Genomic DNA, 16,762 nt, shown 5'->3' with positions numbered 1-16,762 from the left:
ATGCGCTAAACCAGACTCTGCCATGTGCTGGCAATCTGTGCACAAAATCCTGTTTGTGCAATTGTTGACTACAGTGAATGAGCCCTAAAGAAATCAACTTTTTGTCTCTTGACAGAAATAGCTTAACGTAACTGTCCAACAAACATAACAAGGGTATACCTTCATCCCCCAAAACATCAAATTAGTACAATCCTTATGGTAATATCCTATTCTAAATAAGTAACTCACTGATAGTGAGCTACGTATCACCAGGCTATCACATGAGGATTACTGGCAAGTCCAATTGCTGGTTTCACCTGTGCAATGGCCAAGCTTTAAGAGCATTATTCAGATGAATAGTAGCTATGAGGAGTGAGGTTTTTGTGCCATCGAGCTGTCCTTCAGCACCATGGCAATGCTACCACGCTCCCCCGGGAGATCCGTCTCTGTCACCTGCCGTCCGTCCGCTAAATCACAAAGGTCCCTGGCATTTATCTGTCATGTGCCGCTAGATGGCAAGCTCTCTTGTCAACTTTGCTCCTTGTCCCCTCACAGCCATGCCATTTAAAAAAAAAATTAAAGAACGTAGCCTCGTCCCTGTCACTCCCCCCCCTCCCCCCCAAACCTCTGCGGATCTCCTTTGCTCTGCAATACATGGGGAAGAGCGTTAGGAACTTCAGACCTTCTCCTGAAAGGTCTAAGTTAATTGTCAAGTTTGACAGTACCCCGGCACCATGAAAAGGGAAATAGGATAGGGTGAAATAAACTTTCTGTGTGATAAATTCAGCCAAGTGAGTTACTTTGCACCCCCTCCCGAGTGCTAATTGCAATAGGCTTTTAGAACTAGCCAGCACTTAAGGCTGCCAGGTTAGATAATTGGATAGGGCCCATAGTCTCATAGGTTTAGGTATAGCTTCATGGCCCATTAATCCTATAATTTATGTACCCACCTTTTCCCACAATCTCAAAGGGGCCTTGCCATATAGTTTTGCTTTCCACAGTGGATATGGTTACTACCACTCTAAACCTGGAAGTGCCTCACTTAAATTGAGCCTGTACGGAAAAAATAAAAAGGATAAAATAGATACTTACCACAGATGATGGATAATACAGAGGATTACCCGGATCCTATTACATCCCACAGTTCTCACACAGGGTAGCTTTGTACATATCCAACAAGACCTTGCCATATATTTTCTGATGGTCGCATTCCCTTCTTAATAATGAGCCTCAAAATTGGCAAATGCAGCAACAATAACCCTAAAATATTTAATGCAGGAATCATGACCCTCAAACAACAAATGCTGCAGTCATTGACCTACATGAGCATACGTTATCTCACGTATGAAATGCAGCACACATTACCATGTTCAAGAAATGAAGGAATCATTTCCACACATATCAAATATAAAAATCATTACCCCACATATGAAATGCAGCAGTCATTGCCCACATATGAAATGCAACGGTAAGTACCAACTTATGAAAGAACAGTGCATTTCCTGTAGTGAACAACAGTAAGTAATGTCATGCAATTTAAATGAACAAAAGCTTTGCACTAGATGTTCCACCAGTATAAACAAAAAGCACCAAGTGTTGCAGCACACCAGCTCTCTTTACACAGCTTGATAAAGATCGGGGATGGTTTGAAACTGTTGGTGTAAACAAAACTTTTGATTTGCTCCTTAATAAAGAGAGCTGGTGTGCTGCAACCCGTGGTGCATGCATATATATATATATATATATATATATATATATATATATATATATATATATATTCTGTCCTGGGAATGCATTAGTGCTTTCTTCTAACCCCACCCTCCTTCTGTAACTTGTCATTTATGAAATAGCAGGGAGTGGGGGTCCAGAAAACATTAGCATCTGAAGCTCTGTAGCTTGTGCCTATTATAGGGAAGGGAGGTCTGAAGAATAGTAAGTTAAGGACAGTGCACTGTAAACACAGGATCCTGGATAATGTTCTGCAGCATAATGCGCAGGATCCAAAGTAGTGTTCTGGTTTCAATAGTTTTTTATTGGATTTTTCAAAGTATAATTTTACAAACATTTTAACAATGTTATGAGTTCAATAAAGTTTTTACATAACATGAATTTTTATAAAACTGTCAATGAGAAGTCATGAATTGTTAGATAAAGGTGTGTACAGCAAAAGTAGAACACAGTAACATTATATCTTTTTCATACAGTACTAATGTCTACACTTCACCAAAATATCTTACCAGAAGTTAAAAATTACATTTATGTTTATATAATCTGCAGTCGAGAGCATATGTTGATGATGAAAAAACTCTTAAGTAGGCATTCATTAGTTGTATTGTATACATATGGTCAAGCAATCGTTATTCTATGTTGTGTATTATTGCAGATTTAATCTGTATTAATAAATGCAAGATATTAGGAAATTGAGAAAGGTATGAAGAAGGCGTATAAAAATACGTGTTGTCGGCATTAGTATACGCGTGTATCCAAGCATTAGACAAACGCATAGTCAAATACATATAAATTCTTTTACTATGCGGATGTATATCAATATGAATATTATGCGTACTTCTCGTAGTGAACCGATAAAGGCTAATTAATAATGCGTAAATAGATACGCATGATTTAGACGAATGTACGCATTCAGTAACTATTGAAAAGTAATTAGATGAATGCGTATCATAATAAAAATACAAATATATAGCATACTCATACGCTATTGGACAGGCCAATAAATTATGTATATTTAGCGTAGTAGTCTGGTCTCGGGTTATTATGGCGTAAATAAATACGCATGTTTTGAGATGGTATTTTGCTGTTAGATACGCATAAAATATATCAATGTACGCATACATGTTTTATACATTCTGTAAAGTAATGTTTAGATATCCTTGAAGGGTCTCATATAGAAAAAGGTACTGTATGTCATCTATTATCTTATGGTATGTTCCATAAAGTGTATATATGCGTACGCATATACTTACATGTGTACCCACATATACACGCATATATATATCTAACCATATTTGCACGTATATTCAACATACATACATGCAGGTATTTATATATCAACGTATATCAAGAGTTTTATGAACTATGTTAATTACTAAGATATATGAGGAAAGAAAAATAACATTGAACATTGAGTTTTAAGATTATGTTTAAGTTAATGAATAAGATCTCTCCATTAGTGACGTTTATTCAGAGATGTCACATTATTTCTGAATTGTGATGAAAAGGTGAAAATCTACCTGGAAAATGGAAGGACTTAACCTCCCCACTTAGAGAAAGTAGTGTTCTGTAGGTGCCTGTAAGCCAGGGGTCCCCAACCTTTTCAGGCCCGGGGACCACTTTCTGACCAAATATAGCTAGTATAGTGCCCCCCCAAAGGCCATCGATCGGTTACCTTATGAGCAGGCGGCCGCTTCCTTTCTTAGATTCCCCCAGCCGCTCTCCTCTTAGCAGCATCTCGTATTACAGCAGCGCGTGCGTATTGCGGCTGCTGTAAGGAGGGAAGGAAGCAAGGCAGCGGCTTCCTGTAGTGGCGATATGCATCGCCGTTACCATGGGAACCGCTGCCCTGCTTTCTTCCCTCCTTACAGGAGCGGGGGCGAGATGACAGACCCTCGGCCCACTGCCGGTCCGTTGGCAGTTTTCCACCGGGCCGCGGCCCGGTGGTTGGGAACCCCTGCTGTAAGCGATAGTGTTTTGTAAGTGCACAATAGTGTTCTATAGTTGGCAACTAAGTGACCCAACTGCAAGGCTCCAGAAAGGTTATGAGAGCGGTGTGAAGCATATCAGCATTTTGTAAATACCTACTTTTAGAAAATGTTTGCATAGTCCTAGCAGGTTCTATACTGACAGATTTATATATGTACAATACTTATTTTTGTTATTTTATGTATATTCTCATTAAGAATAAACAGCATAAAATGGTTGTGGATTTGTGGAAATTCAGAAATGTAAAACGTTTTTCCTGTACATATGAAGAGAGACAAAGGCCCAGTCATAAATTGCAACTACCAGTTTATCCTTCAGTAAGCTGCTCCCTTTGTCCAACTGTCACTAGACTATTGCCTGCTTGTCTTGTCAACAATATCACATAATTAGAATATCATAATAATTAACCACTTTAGGATCCCTGGTATGCATAGCTACGCCCCTGTAAACTTCACGTGCGGATCAGGGGGGTAGATATGCGTACTGTTGCCTTACCGCCGCATTCATGATTCCCACGCTGTTTTCGCTCGCTTCGCCATCACAGCCCCTCCATCTGTGATCGGAATGCGAGAATCATTTATTCTCAACCCTGATTGTCTTCAGAGAGCTTGAAAAATGCAATGCAAGCTCTCAGACCCCATGCTTCCATGTTCTATTAATAGAAACACAGTCTCATTAGCACCATCTTGTGATTAAAAAGTAAAAATACACCTAATTATACCAGTATTCTGTTTTACATAGAAAAGGTATTATTAGTTTTTTTTTATTATTTTATTACATTTAACCCCTTCCAACCCTGCCCCACAGTTACAGAAATAAAGCACTTGTTAAAAAAAGACAAAAATTACATAATTTAAAATGTTTTTACATAAATAGTTACCTTAGGGACTTTTTAAATATGTATGTCATGAGAGTATATTACTGTTAAATTTTGCAAACAAAAAAAAAGTCTTGTAATAAGTGAAATAGTATTAACCACTTGCCGACCGCCCACAGCCCATGGGCGGCGGCAAAGTGGATCCCCTAAGGACCGCAATACGCCTTAAGGCGGTGCGTCCTTTTGCTACGCTGGGGGAGCGATCGCGTCATTGATGACGCGCGCTTCCCCCGGCAACTGGCTCCGCCCACCCACCGTAACATCCCGCCGGCCATACGGAAGCGCCGGCGGGATGTTAACCCCGCGATCGCCGCTACAAAGTGTATAATACACTTTGTAATGTATACAAAGTGTATTATACAGGCTGCCTCCTGCCCTGGTGGTCCCAGTGTCCGAGGGACCACCAGGGCAGGCTGCAGCCACCCTAGTCTGCACCCAAACACACTGATCTGCCCCCCCCGCCCCAGATCGCCCACAGCACCCCTCAGACCCCCCCTGCCCACCCCCCAGACCCCTGTTTGCACCCAATCACCCCCCTAATAACCCATCAATCACTCCCTGTCACTATCTGTCAACGCTATTTTTTTTTATCCCCCCCCCTGCCCCCTGCCCCCTCCTGATCACCCCCCCCACCCCTCAGATTCTCCCCAGGACCCCCCCCAGACCCCCCCCCCCCTGTGTACTGTATGCATCTATCCCCCCTGATAACCTGTCAATCACCCATCAATCATCCATCAATCACCCATCAATCACCCCCTGTCACTGCCACCCAACAATCAGCCCCTAACCTGCCCCTTGCGGGCAATCTGATCACCCACCCACACCAATAGATCGCCCGCAGATCCGACATCAGATCACCTCCCAAATCCATTGTTTACATCTATTCTCTCCTCTAAACACCCACTAATTACCCATCAATCACCCATCAATCACCCCCTATCACCACCTGTCACTTTTACCTATCAGATCAGACCCTAATCTGCCCCTTGCGGGCACCCAATCACCCGCCAACACGCTCAGATTGCCCTCTGACCCCCCCTTATCAATTCGCCAGTGCATTAATTACATCTGTTCTTCCCTGTAATAACCCACTGATCACCTGTCAATCACCTGCCAATCACCTATCACCCATCAATCACCCCCTGTCACTGCCACCCATCAATCAGCCCCTAACCTGCCCCTTGCGGGCAATCTGATCACCCACCCACACCAATAGATCGCCCGCAGATCCGACATCAGATCACTTCCCAAATCCATTGTTTACATCTATTCTCTCCTCTAAACACCCACTAATTACCCATCAATCACCCCCTATCACCACCTGTCACTGTTACCTATCAGATCAGACCCTAATCTGCCCCTTGCGGGCACCCAATCACCCGCCCACACGCTCAGATTGCCCTCAGACCCCCCCCCCCTTATCAATTCGCCAGTGCATTAATTACATCTGTTCTTTCCTGTAATAACCCACTGATCACCTGTCAATCACCTGCCAATCACCTATCACCCATCAATCACCCCCTGTCACTGCCACCCATCAATCAGCCCCTAACCTGCCCCTTGCGGGCAATCTGATCACCCACCCACACCAATAGATCGCCCGCAGATCCGACATCAGATCACCTCCCAAATCCATTGTTTACATCTATTCTCTCCTCTAAACACCCACTAATTACCCATCAATCACCCCCTATCACCACCTGTCACTGTTAACTATCAGATCAGACCCTAATCTGCCCCTTGCGGGCACCCAATCGCCCGCCCACACGCTCAGATTGCCCTCTGACCCCCCCTTATCAATTCGCCAGTGCATTAATTACATCTGTTCTTCCCTGTAATAACCCACTGATCACCTGTCAATCACCTGCCAATCACCTATCACCCATCAATCACCCCCTGTCACCTCCTGTCACTGCCACCCATCAATCAGCCCCTAACCTGCCCCTTGCGGGCAATCTGATCACCCACCCACACCAATAGATCGCCCGCAGATCTGACATCAGATCACCTCCCAAATCCATTGTTTACATCTATTCTCTCCTCTAAACACCCACTAATTACCCATCAATCACCCCCTATCACCACCTGTCACTTTTACCTATCAGATCAGACCCTAATCTGCCCCTTGCGGGCACCCAATCACCCGCCAACACGCTCAGATTGCCCTCTGACCCCCCCTTATCAATTCACCAGTGCATTAATTACATCTGTTCTTCCCTGTAATAACCCACTGATCACCTGTCAATCACCTGCCAATCACCTATCACCCATCAATCACCCCCTGTCACCCCCTGTCACTGCCACCCATCAATCAGCCCCTGTCACTGCCACCCATCAATCACCCCCTGTCACTGCCACCCATCAATCAGTCCCTAACCTGCCCCTTGCGGGCAATCTGATCACCCACCCACACCATCCGATCGCCTGCAGACCCGCAGTCAGATCACCTCCCAAGTGCATTGCATCTGTTCTCTCCTCTAAACACCCACTAATTACCCATCAATCACCCCCTGTCACTGCTACCCATCAGATTAGACCCCCATCTGCCCCTAGGGCACCCAATCACCCGCCCACACCCTCAGACCCCAGCCCTGATCACCTCGCCATTGCATTACTTGCATCTATTCCCCCCACTAATCACACCTTGAGACACCCATCAATCACCTCCTGTCACCCCCTAGCACACCTACCCATCAGATCAGGCCCTAATTTGCCCCGTGTGGGCTCCTGATCACTCGGCCAAACCCTCAGATCCCCCTCAGACCCCCTTCCGATCACCTCCCCAGTGCATTGAGTGCATCTATTTTCCCCTCTAATCACCCCCTGAGACACCCATCAATCACCTCCTGTCACCCCCCTAGCACTCCTATCCATCAGATCAGGCCCAATACAACCGGTCATCTAAAAGGCCACCCTGCTTATGACCGGTTCCACAAAATTCGGCCCCTCATAGACCACCTGTCATCAAAATTTGCAGATGCTTATACCCCTGAACAGTCATTTTGAGACATTTGGTTTCCAGACTACTCACGGTTTTGGGCCCGTAAAATGCCAGGGCAGTATAGGAACCCCACAAGTGACCCCATTTTAGAAAAAAGACACCCCAAGGTATTCTGTTAGGTGTATGACGAGTTCATAGAAGATTTTATTTTTTGTCAAAAGTTAGCGGAAATTGATTTTTATTGGGTTTTTTTCACAAAGTGTAATTTTTCACTAACTTGTGACTAAAAATAAAATCTTCTATGACCTCGCCATACACCTAACGGAATACCTTGGGGTGTCTTCTTTCTAAAATGGGGTCACTTGTGGGGTTCCTATACTGCCCTGGCATTTTAGGGGCCCTAAACCGTGAGGAGTAGTCTAGAAAACAAATGCCCTTAAAATGACCTGTGAATAGGACGTTGGGCCCCTTAGCGCACCTAGGCTGCAAAAAAAGTGTCACACATGTGGTATCGCCGTACTCAGGAGAAGTAGTATAATGTGTTTTGGGGTGTATTTTTACACATACCCATGCTGGGTGGGAGAAATCTCTCTGTAAATGGACAATTGTGTGTAAAAAAAATCAAACAATTGTCATGTACAGAGATATTTCTACCACCCAGCATGGGTATGTGTAAAAATACACCACAAAATACATTATACTACTTCTCCTGAGTACGGCGGTACCACATGTGTGGCACTTTTTTACACCCTAAGTGCGCTAAGGGGCCCAAAGTCCAATGAGTACCTTTAGGATTTCACAGGTCATTTTGCGACATTTGGTTTCAAGACTACTCCTCACGGTTTAGGGCCCCTAAAATGCCAGGGCAGTATAGGAACCCCACAAATGACCCCATTCTAGAAAGGAGACACCCAAAAGTATTCCGTTAGGAGTATGGTGAGTTCATAGAAGATTTTTTTTTTTTGTCACAAGTTAGCGGAATATGACACTTTGTGAAGAAAAACAATTCAAATCAATTTCCGCTAACTTGTGGCAAAAAATAAAATCTTCTATGAACTCACCATACTCCTAACGGAATACCTTGGGGTGTCTACTTTGTAAAATGGGGTCATTAGTGGGGTTCCTATACTGCCCTGGCATTTTAGGGGCCCTAAACCGTGAGGAGTAGTCTTGAAACAAAAATGACCTGTAAAATCCTAAAGGTACTCATTGGACTTTGGGCCCTTTAGCGCAGTTAGGGTGCAAAAAAGTGCCACACATGTGGTATTGCCGTACTCGGGAGAAGTAGTATAATGTGTTTTGGGGTGTATTTTTACACATACCCATGCTGGGTGGGAGAAATACCTCTGTAAATGACAATCTTTTGATTTTTTTACACACAATTGTCCATTTACAGAGTTATTTCTCCCGCCCAGCATGGGTATGTGTAAAAATACACCCCAAAACACATTGTACTACTTCTCCCGAGTACGGCGATACCACATGTGTGGCACTTTTTTGCACCCTAACTGCGCTAAAGGGCCCAAAGTCCAATGAGTACCTTTAGGATTTCACAGGTCATTTTGCGGAATTTGATTTCCAGACTACTCCTCATGGTTTAGGGCCCCTAAAATGCCAGGGCAGTATAGGAACCCCACAAATGACCCCATTTTAGAAAGAAGACACCCAAAGGTATTCCGTTAGGAGTATGGTGAGTTCATAGAAGTTTTTATTTTTTTGTCACAAGTTAGCGGAAATTGATTTTAATTGTTTTTTTTCAAAAGTGTCATGTTCCGCTAACTTGTGACAAAAAATAAAATCTTCTATGAACTCACCATACTCCTAACGGAATACCTTGGGGTGTCTTCTGTCTAAAATGGGGTCATTTGTGGGGTTCCTATACTGCCCTGGCATTTTAGGGGCCCTAAACCATGAGGAGTAGTCTTGAAACCAAATGTCGCAAAATGACCTGTGAAATCCTAAAGGTACTCATTGGACTTTGGGCCCTTTAGCGCAGTTAGAGTGCAAAAAAGTGCCACACATGTGGTATCGCCGTACTCAGGAGAAGTAGTATAATGTGTTTTGTGGTGTATTTTTACACATACCCATGCTGGGTGGGAAGAATAACTCTGTAAATGGACAATTGTGTGTAAAAAAAATGAAAACATTGTCATTTACAGAGATATTTCTCCCACCCAGCATGGGTATGTGTAAAAATACACCCCAAAACACATTATAGTACTTCTACTGAGTATGGCAATACCACATGTGTGGCACTTTTTTGCAGCCTAACTGCGCTAAGGGGTCCAAAGTCCAATGAGCACCTTTAGGCTTTACAGGGGTGCTTACAATTTAGCACCCCCCAAAATGTCAGGACAGTAAACACACCCCACAAATGACCCCATTTTGGAAAGTAGACACTTCAAGGTATTCAGAGAGGGGCATGGTGAGTCCGTGGCAGATTTCATTTTTTTTGTCGCAAGTTAGCAGAAATGGAAACTTTTTTTTTTTTTTTGTCACAAACTGTCATTTTCCGCTTACTTGTGACAAAAAATAATATCTTCTATGAACTCACTATGCCTCTCAGTGAATACTTTGGGATGTCTTCTTTCCAAAATGGGGTCATTTGGGGGGTATTTATACTATCCTGGAATTCTAGCCCCTCATGAAACATGACAGGGGGTCAGAAAAGTCATAGATGCTTGAAAATGGGAAAATTCACTTTTTGCACCATAGTTTGTAAACGCTATAACTTTTACCCAAACCAATAAATATACACTGAATGGGTTTTTTTTATCAAAAACATGTTTGTCCACATTTTTCGCGCTGCATGTATACAGAAATTTTACTTTATTTGAAAAATGTCAGCACAGAAAGTTAAAAAAATCATTTTTTTGCCAAAATTCATGTCTTTTTTGATGAATATAATAAAAAGTAAAAATCGCAGGAGCAATCAAATAGCACCAAAAGAAAGCTTTATTAGTGACAAGAAAAGGAGCCAAAATTCATTTAGGTGGTAGGTTGTATGAGCGAGCAATAAACCGTGAAAGCTGCAGTGGTCTGAATGGAAACAAAGTGCCTGGTCCTTAAGGGGTAGAAAGACTGTGGTCCTCAAGTGGTTAAAAATCCCTAAACGAAAAAATGCTCCTTTATTTCCAGATTAAATATTATCACCATACATTGTACTAGGGACACAATTTAAACGTTGTAATAACCGGGACAAATGGGCAAATAAAATGTGTGGGTTTTATGTATCGAAGCACGTTTTATTTTAAAACTATAATGGCTGAAACCTGAGAAATAATGTTTTTTTTTTCTTATTATTCCCTTTACAATGCATATAAAGTAAAATAATTCACAGCAAAAAAGACCACTCAAGGAAAGCCTAATTTATGGTGAAAAAAAATATATAGATCATTTCAGTGTGATAAGTAACAATAAAGTTATCGCTGAATGAATGGGAGAAGCGCTGAAATGTGAAAATTGTTTTGGTTTTTAAGGAAAAAACTTATGATCCTGAAGTGGTTAAATATTACATAACCTGTACAGAGTACCCAGATAGCACTCCAACAGTTCTGGATGGGCACAAAAGGGTGATTTGCATATTCAGTAGTGAGTAATAATGGGAGATCTTTTTTGCTCTCATAAAATTGAATTGTTGCAAATGCCTTCTGTTGCAAGAGGGCAAATGTATATTATTATTATAGAGGTGGCGGCTGTTGGCCAGTGATAGCAGTTTACTGAAGTAGAAGGCTTCCTGTCAGGTTAAATCATCGTTTGTGCATGCATACAATGTGACATGTGCATGATCAATCAATATTTAGCAGCACAGAAATAACCTCAGAAAGTGTCTTGAGTTCTAAGGTCCTGCTTTTGTGGTTTTCGAGATTTAAAAATCAAAATGTAGATCCGTTTTGTATTTTACATTTACTTTATTTGATTTATGCAAAGAGAGAAGCAAACATCTGGGAAACCATTTAAAAGCAATAATCAAGTCTGAAGGCCACCACTGCTGCCCTCATTTAAAATGGACCTAAACTCTTGCACAAGACAGAAGGAAAACATAGAGAAATGCACCCTGTATGTATTAAGAGAGTTTGGCCTGTCTAATTCCTTCTCATCTGTGACTAATCACAAGATGTAATTTGACCTCTCCTTGTGTCACATGACTGCCACGGCAGAGATGGCAGATAAACTCATTTGAAAGCACAGGCTGTTAACAATATGTCTGCTTCCATGAATCAGGAAGTAGAAATAGTGCAGATTTATTTTAGGATTTGTATCAGCTGTAACAAAGAAATGTTTTTTGTTTAAAGAGAGTTTGAAGCCAATTTAAAAACTTGTTTTTACCTGTTATTTAGGTTAAGGAATATGGGCAGTGCTAAAACACCGCATTCCCTTGGCGGAACAAGGGTTTTATACTCCGCAAATTCCTGGGGCAAAAATCCACAACTTTCAAAGTCGTGGATTTTGCTGCCCGGGGAGGCAGAGCTTAGCGCTGTCGCTCTGCCTCCATTAGCGTCAATCCTCCGCTGATCGTCGCCTCTCCCCACCACTCTCAGTGGAAGAAGACTGAGAGGTGGCGATCAGCGGGGATTGACGTGAGTAGAGGCAGAGCTACAGCAGTAAGCTCTGCCTCTACCAGGAAGTGCTCCCCGGTGTTTGCCCCGGGGATTTGGGGGGTTCTGCCGCGGGAATGTGGCGTTTGGGCACTGGCCCTATTCCTTAACCTAAATATCATGTACAAACAAGTTTTTAAATTGGCTTCATACTCCCTTTACAGGTTATTGTGTTGTTGCGTATCTTTTAGAGCAGAGAGGACGTTCTGAGTTCAGGTCTGCTTTAAGAATGCCAGCTGTCTGGTTGCTGTGCTCTTCTTTTGGTTTCAGTTATTTCTTATTGTTTGTGTCACTTACCTGAAGTAGGCATAAAGCCAATGCTGTCCAAACACCTGAAGTGCATAATTGTTTTGGCTTGGTAATTTAGAAAGCATTAAAGGCCAAGAATCATCACAACAACCAGGCAAGCGGCACTCAGCAGTGGATCATTATGTCCTTCTTTCAGTTCAGGTTTTTATTAACCTCAGTTTATGTGCTTTTTTTGTTAACTGACTCTTTACAATATGTTCACCATGTGTGTTTTCTTATCATCTTTACAGAGATGGCTAGAGCCCAGCAAACCAATTAGAAAACAACTGAAAGGTAAGTTTGACAATGTGGCTATACCATAATAAGGTATGGATCATCTTTCTTCAGGTGGCAACTTTCTTCCAAAATGCATTTTCCATTAAACATCAGTAATTGACCTGATCAGGCAATTCACTGCCTATTACAATAATTCAGAGCCCATCACAATAATTTTATGCTACAGTATCCTGCGTTACTAACGAGCATTACTGTTAGTAATGCTCATTGCCATAGCAACACTAATTGAGTAACACGGGTCATGATAATAGCGTAACTCCCAGTACATGCTGCCGGTTGTAACAGTAATATTATCACAATTTTGTGCATCAACCCCCATGGTCCTTATTCAATTAACTTTTTCTCTGAAGTTTTATCATCTGTTTAAAATACTTTTCAGCACTTTGCAATTGAAATACTGTCAAAAATATTTTTCTTGCTTGGCCTAAATGGCATGATTAAGTGCGAAAATATCACCTAGAAGAAAAAGTTAACTGCATAAGGCCGCATATTTGATGCTCACTCCTGGCGAAAAGTTATTCACCACCTTTACAATATAGTACTATGTAAAGCGGAATCCTATGATAGTACATGCTTCTAATCTGGGCTGTTTCTAGGCTAAACAGCACTGAAAAAATAAATCGCTTCGCCCATCCTGAGGAAACATAGGCTACCTTTAGCCAACTCTTTTCCAGTCTCCATGGCTCCAGTGGTGTTTTTCATGAAGTGTCCTGCTGGCATGCACCGACTCCAATGAAATGCAGAAAGGTGTGTTACTTCTCCACGTCACTCTGTGCACCATTCTGCATGGAGGGCAACTTCAGGATCTCTAATATTGGGGACACCCCTGGCTACAAACCTGTAGTGGGGGAAAGGGGAGTTAAGATATTTACCTCAGTAGTTGGAAGCCTCTGGACAGTCCAGAGGCTTCATGAATCCTCATAGATCCCACTGTCCCAGCATAGAGTCCCACATCTTCTGACCACACACTCTAGATGAGCACATCTGGACTTGGCATGCATGAGTAAGGTGCGTGATCACCCTTTTTAACTGATAAACTGGGAGACAAGCAGAGGAAATACCAAATTCATTGCTCTGCCTGGAAACCTACAGTCTTAACCTGGCCATATCACCAACAAATGTGTATTGCCATTGTGTTTCTATTATGTGAAGCATGTCACTTCATTATAATGCAGTGGGTGGGCAAGGGAAAAATGAATAATGCTGCTGTGTCAGTGGCACGTGCCCCGGATCAATTATGGGGTGCCCTGGATGTCCTCCAGGCAGAGTCAGCAGTGGTGCCTCAAAGGCGGGCATGCTGGGAGCTGTGGTGCATCAGTTGGGGGTATGCTGGGTGCTGTGGTGCCTCTGTGGGCATACTGGGTGCTGTGGTGCCATGCTGGATGCTGTGATTCCTTTATGTGGGTATGCTGGGAGTTGTGGTGTCTCAATGGGAGGCCTATGGGAGCTGGTCCACTAGGTTACTAGGTCAGGGAATGCTATGGGGGAACGATCAGATAACCTGGCGGCAGGCCAGCCTCCCAGCAGAAAACCAGACCAGCCAGCTCAGAAGCCAGGTAATTCTGTCTAGTTATGTTTTGCAGGGCAGGCCTACTTAGTACTTAGACCACTATTAAATTCATGAAAATTTAGCTCCACCCACAACAACACCCACATTCTGTGCACGAACACCAGCCACACCCATTTTGAGACTGGATTGGCCAACAGTCCCCTGGCTCTCATAGGATCCTAGCAATGCCCCTGGTGCATAGCATGTAATATCTGAAGAAAACACTTCATGTACCGCAATAGATTGTTGCTGGGTGTAGTTTTTTCCCCCTCTTTATGTGCCAACACAAAAATGCATACAGCAGTGCTTTCTGAAAACACAATTCTGCGCAGTGAACAAATGTGCCCATCAGACAGCGCTGTTTATGCATTGCCTGATGTCCCTGCACATTATACACTGATACACAATACAACGTGATAGTGTACCAGAATCTGTGGGGTCGTGTAGCACCCAGAATCTGTGGGGTGAGAGGATGAGGAGTTTTTACAGACTCGCAGTGAGCGCTAGCCTACTAACTGCCCTGATCAGTTCCCAACATTTCTTCATCTCTGAAAGCTGAAGAGATGCTTTACCATACATGCATATGTACAGAACCTATCAATATTCTTTCACAGACTTTTATTTCCTTTGTTCATCCATACAGGAGGCTTTCCCTGCTATCTTCTCTTCAGGGTGAGATTTTTCATTCCAGACCCCAATACACTACAGCAGGATCAAACCAGGTAATCCGGTGTAATCTTGGCATTTCCCATTTAATTATTAAATCCTTATTTATTTGACCTTCATTTCCCAAAGAAAACATTGGATTAGGGTAATGATTAATGACTTGCATGGTTTAGATTCGTTTATTTATCTAGAGCAGGCTATTGCTGGAATACAAATAGCTTTGCTCCTCTGTGTTAAAATATATGCCTCCGTCACATACTTTTCTTGTTTTATTTTAATAATTTACTATTACCAGTATGAAGTAGACATGTTTAATATTCTTATTGCTGCTGAAGGCTAAGGTAAAAACTTTTTCTAGTCTCTCATTCCATAGCATGTGGAAACATGCAGGAGGATTGTTAGAAATTATGCTCTCAAGTACCCTTTCACCTAATCTCTAGTGTGCCAAGAAACATTCTAGGTATGTAGGTATGTGTACTTTAAAGTGAACAAAAGTAAGAATCCGGCATATCTCATTATTGACATTTTTACTTTTGTTGCTGAGTGCTTGCCTCACATACTGCAATGGGATTGCATAATTGCTATGTCATATCACCAACAAATGTGTATTGCCATTGTGTTTCTATTATGTGAAGCATGTCACTTCATTATAATGGGTAGTTGTCTTTCTGCCCCCCTCTCCAGTGTTGCTAGCCTAGCCGTGCATGCTATACCTCCAGACACTGGCATTGACCTGAGGAACTGAGAGTGTGCCCGCAAAACACCCCATGCTAAGCTCCGATCCCCTCTGTACCTTCAATGTACTGTATGCAGGGGCAGGCAGCCTGTCACGCACCCCCTTCGCAGTAGCGTTCCTACCTAAGGGCGCGGGGGGCGTGGCGCACCGGGTGCCAGACAGCCAGGGGGGTGTCGCCTCGACCCCCCTACACCTGACTAAGGAGGGGAAGAGCAGCGCTAGGAGGAGGGGTGACAGCAGGGATAGCGGCGGGGAGGGGGGAAATATCCCCCCCTCCCTCACCTGGGTCCCCCTCCTTCTGCCTCTGTTCTCCCCCCAAAAATGCGGGCAGCAGAAGACGCAGAGGCGCAGAAGAGGCACGTGATGGCGACGCAGCGTTCCAGGCTGATATGCGGAAGTAACGTGAGTATTCTCCGCGCCAGCCTGCTCGCTGCCCACTGCCCCTGGCCCGCTGCCCGCATTTTTGGGGGGAGAAGAGAGGCAGAAGGAGGGGACCCAGGTGAGGGAGGGGGGGGGGATATTTCCCCCCTCCCCGCCGCTATCCCTGCTGTCACCCCTCCTTCTAGCTACACGGGGGGGAGCACTATACTACCTAAACTGGGGGCCACTAAACTACCTAAACTGGGGGCCACTATTCTACCTAAACTGGGGGCCACTATACTAGCTATACTGGGGGCCACTATACTGGGGCCAGCTAAACGGGGGGCCACTATACTAGCTACACTGGGGGCATCTATGGTGGCCACTATATTACCTATACTGGGGGGGGGGGGGCACCATACCAGCTACAATGGAGGCAACTATACTATCTAAACTGTGGGCCACTATACTAGCTATACTGGGGCAACTATGGGGGCCACTATACTAGCTATACTGGAGGGCAGCTGTACGGGGGCCACTATACTAGCTACACTGGGGGCAGCAACACTACCTACATTGGGGACAGCAGCTATGCTGCCTATCCTGGGGGCAACTATACTAGCTATATTGGGGCAACTATACTACCTTCACTGGGGGCAACTAGCTACCTATACTGGGGCAACTGCTAGCTACCTATACTGGGGGCAGTGGTGGCACCGGGGGGAGGGGGGTGCTTTGGGTGCTGAAGCACCCC

At 43.7% G+C, this 16,762-nt stretch overlaps 1 protein-coding gene across 3 annotated transcripts in view; it reads left to right on the top strand.

Moving 5' to 3' along the window:
- PTPN3 (protein tyrosine phosphatase non-receptor type 3) overlaps window positions 1-16,762 on the top strand; it is a 268,618-nt gene that overhangs the window by 130,867 nt on the left and 120,989 nt on the right. For all 3 annotated transcript variants that reach the window (XM_068236673.1, XM_068236671.1, XM_068236672.1), the window contains 2 exons: window positions 12,652-12,694; window positions 14,890-14,968. In XM_068236673.1, coding sequence (XP_068092774.1) covers window positions 12,652-12,694; window positions 14,890-14,968 — 122 coding nt within the window. The remainder of the gene's footprint in view (window positions 1-12,651; window positions 12,695-14,889; window positions 14,969-16,762) is intronic.

The sequence above is a fragment of the Hyperolius riggenbachi genome, chromosome 5 (genome assembly GCF_040937935.1).
Source record: "Hyperolius riggenbachi isolate aHypRig1 chromosome 5, aHypRig1.pri, whole genome shotgun sequence".
Lineage (NCBI taxonomy): Eukaryota > Metazoa > Chordata > Amphibia > Anura > Hyperoliidae > Hyperolius > Hyperolius riggenbachi.
Note: the sequence above shows the minus strand (reverse complement) of the source record. Positions and strands in the feature narration are given on the sequence as shown.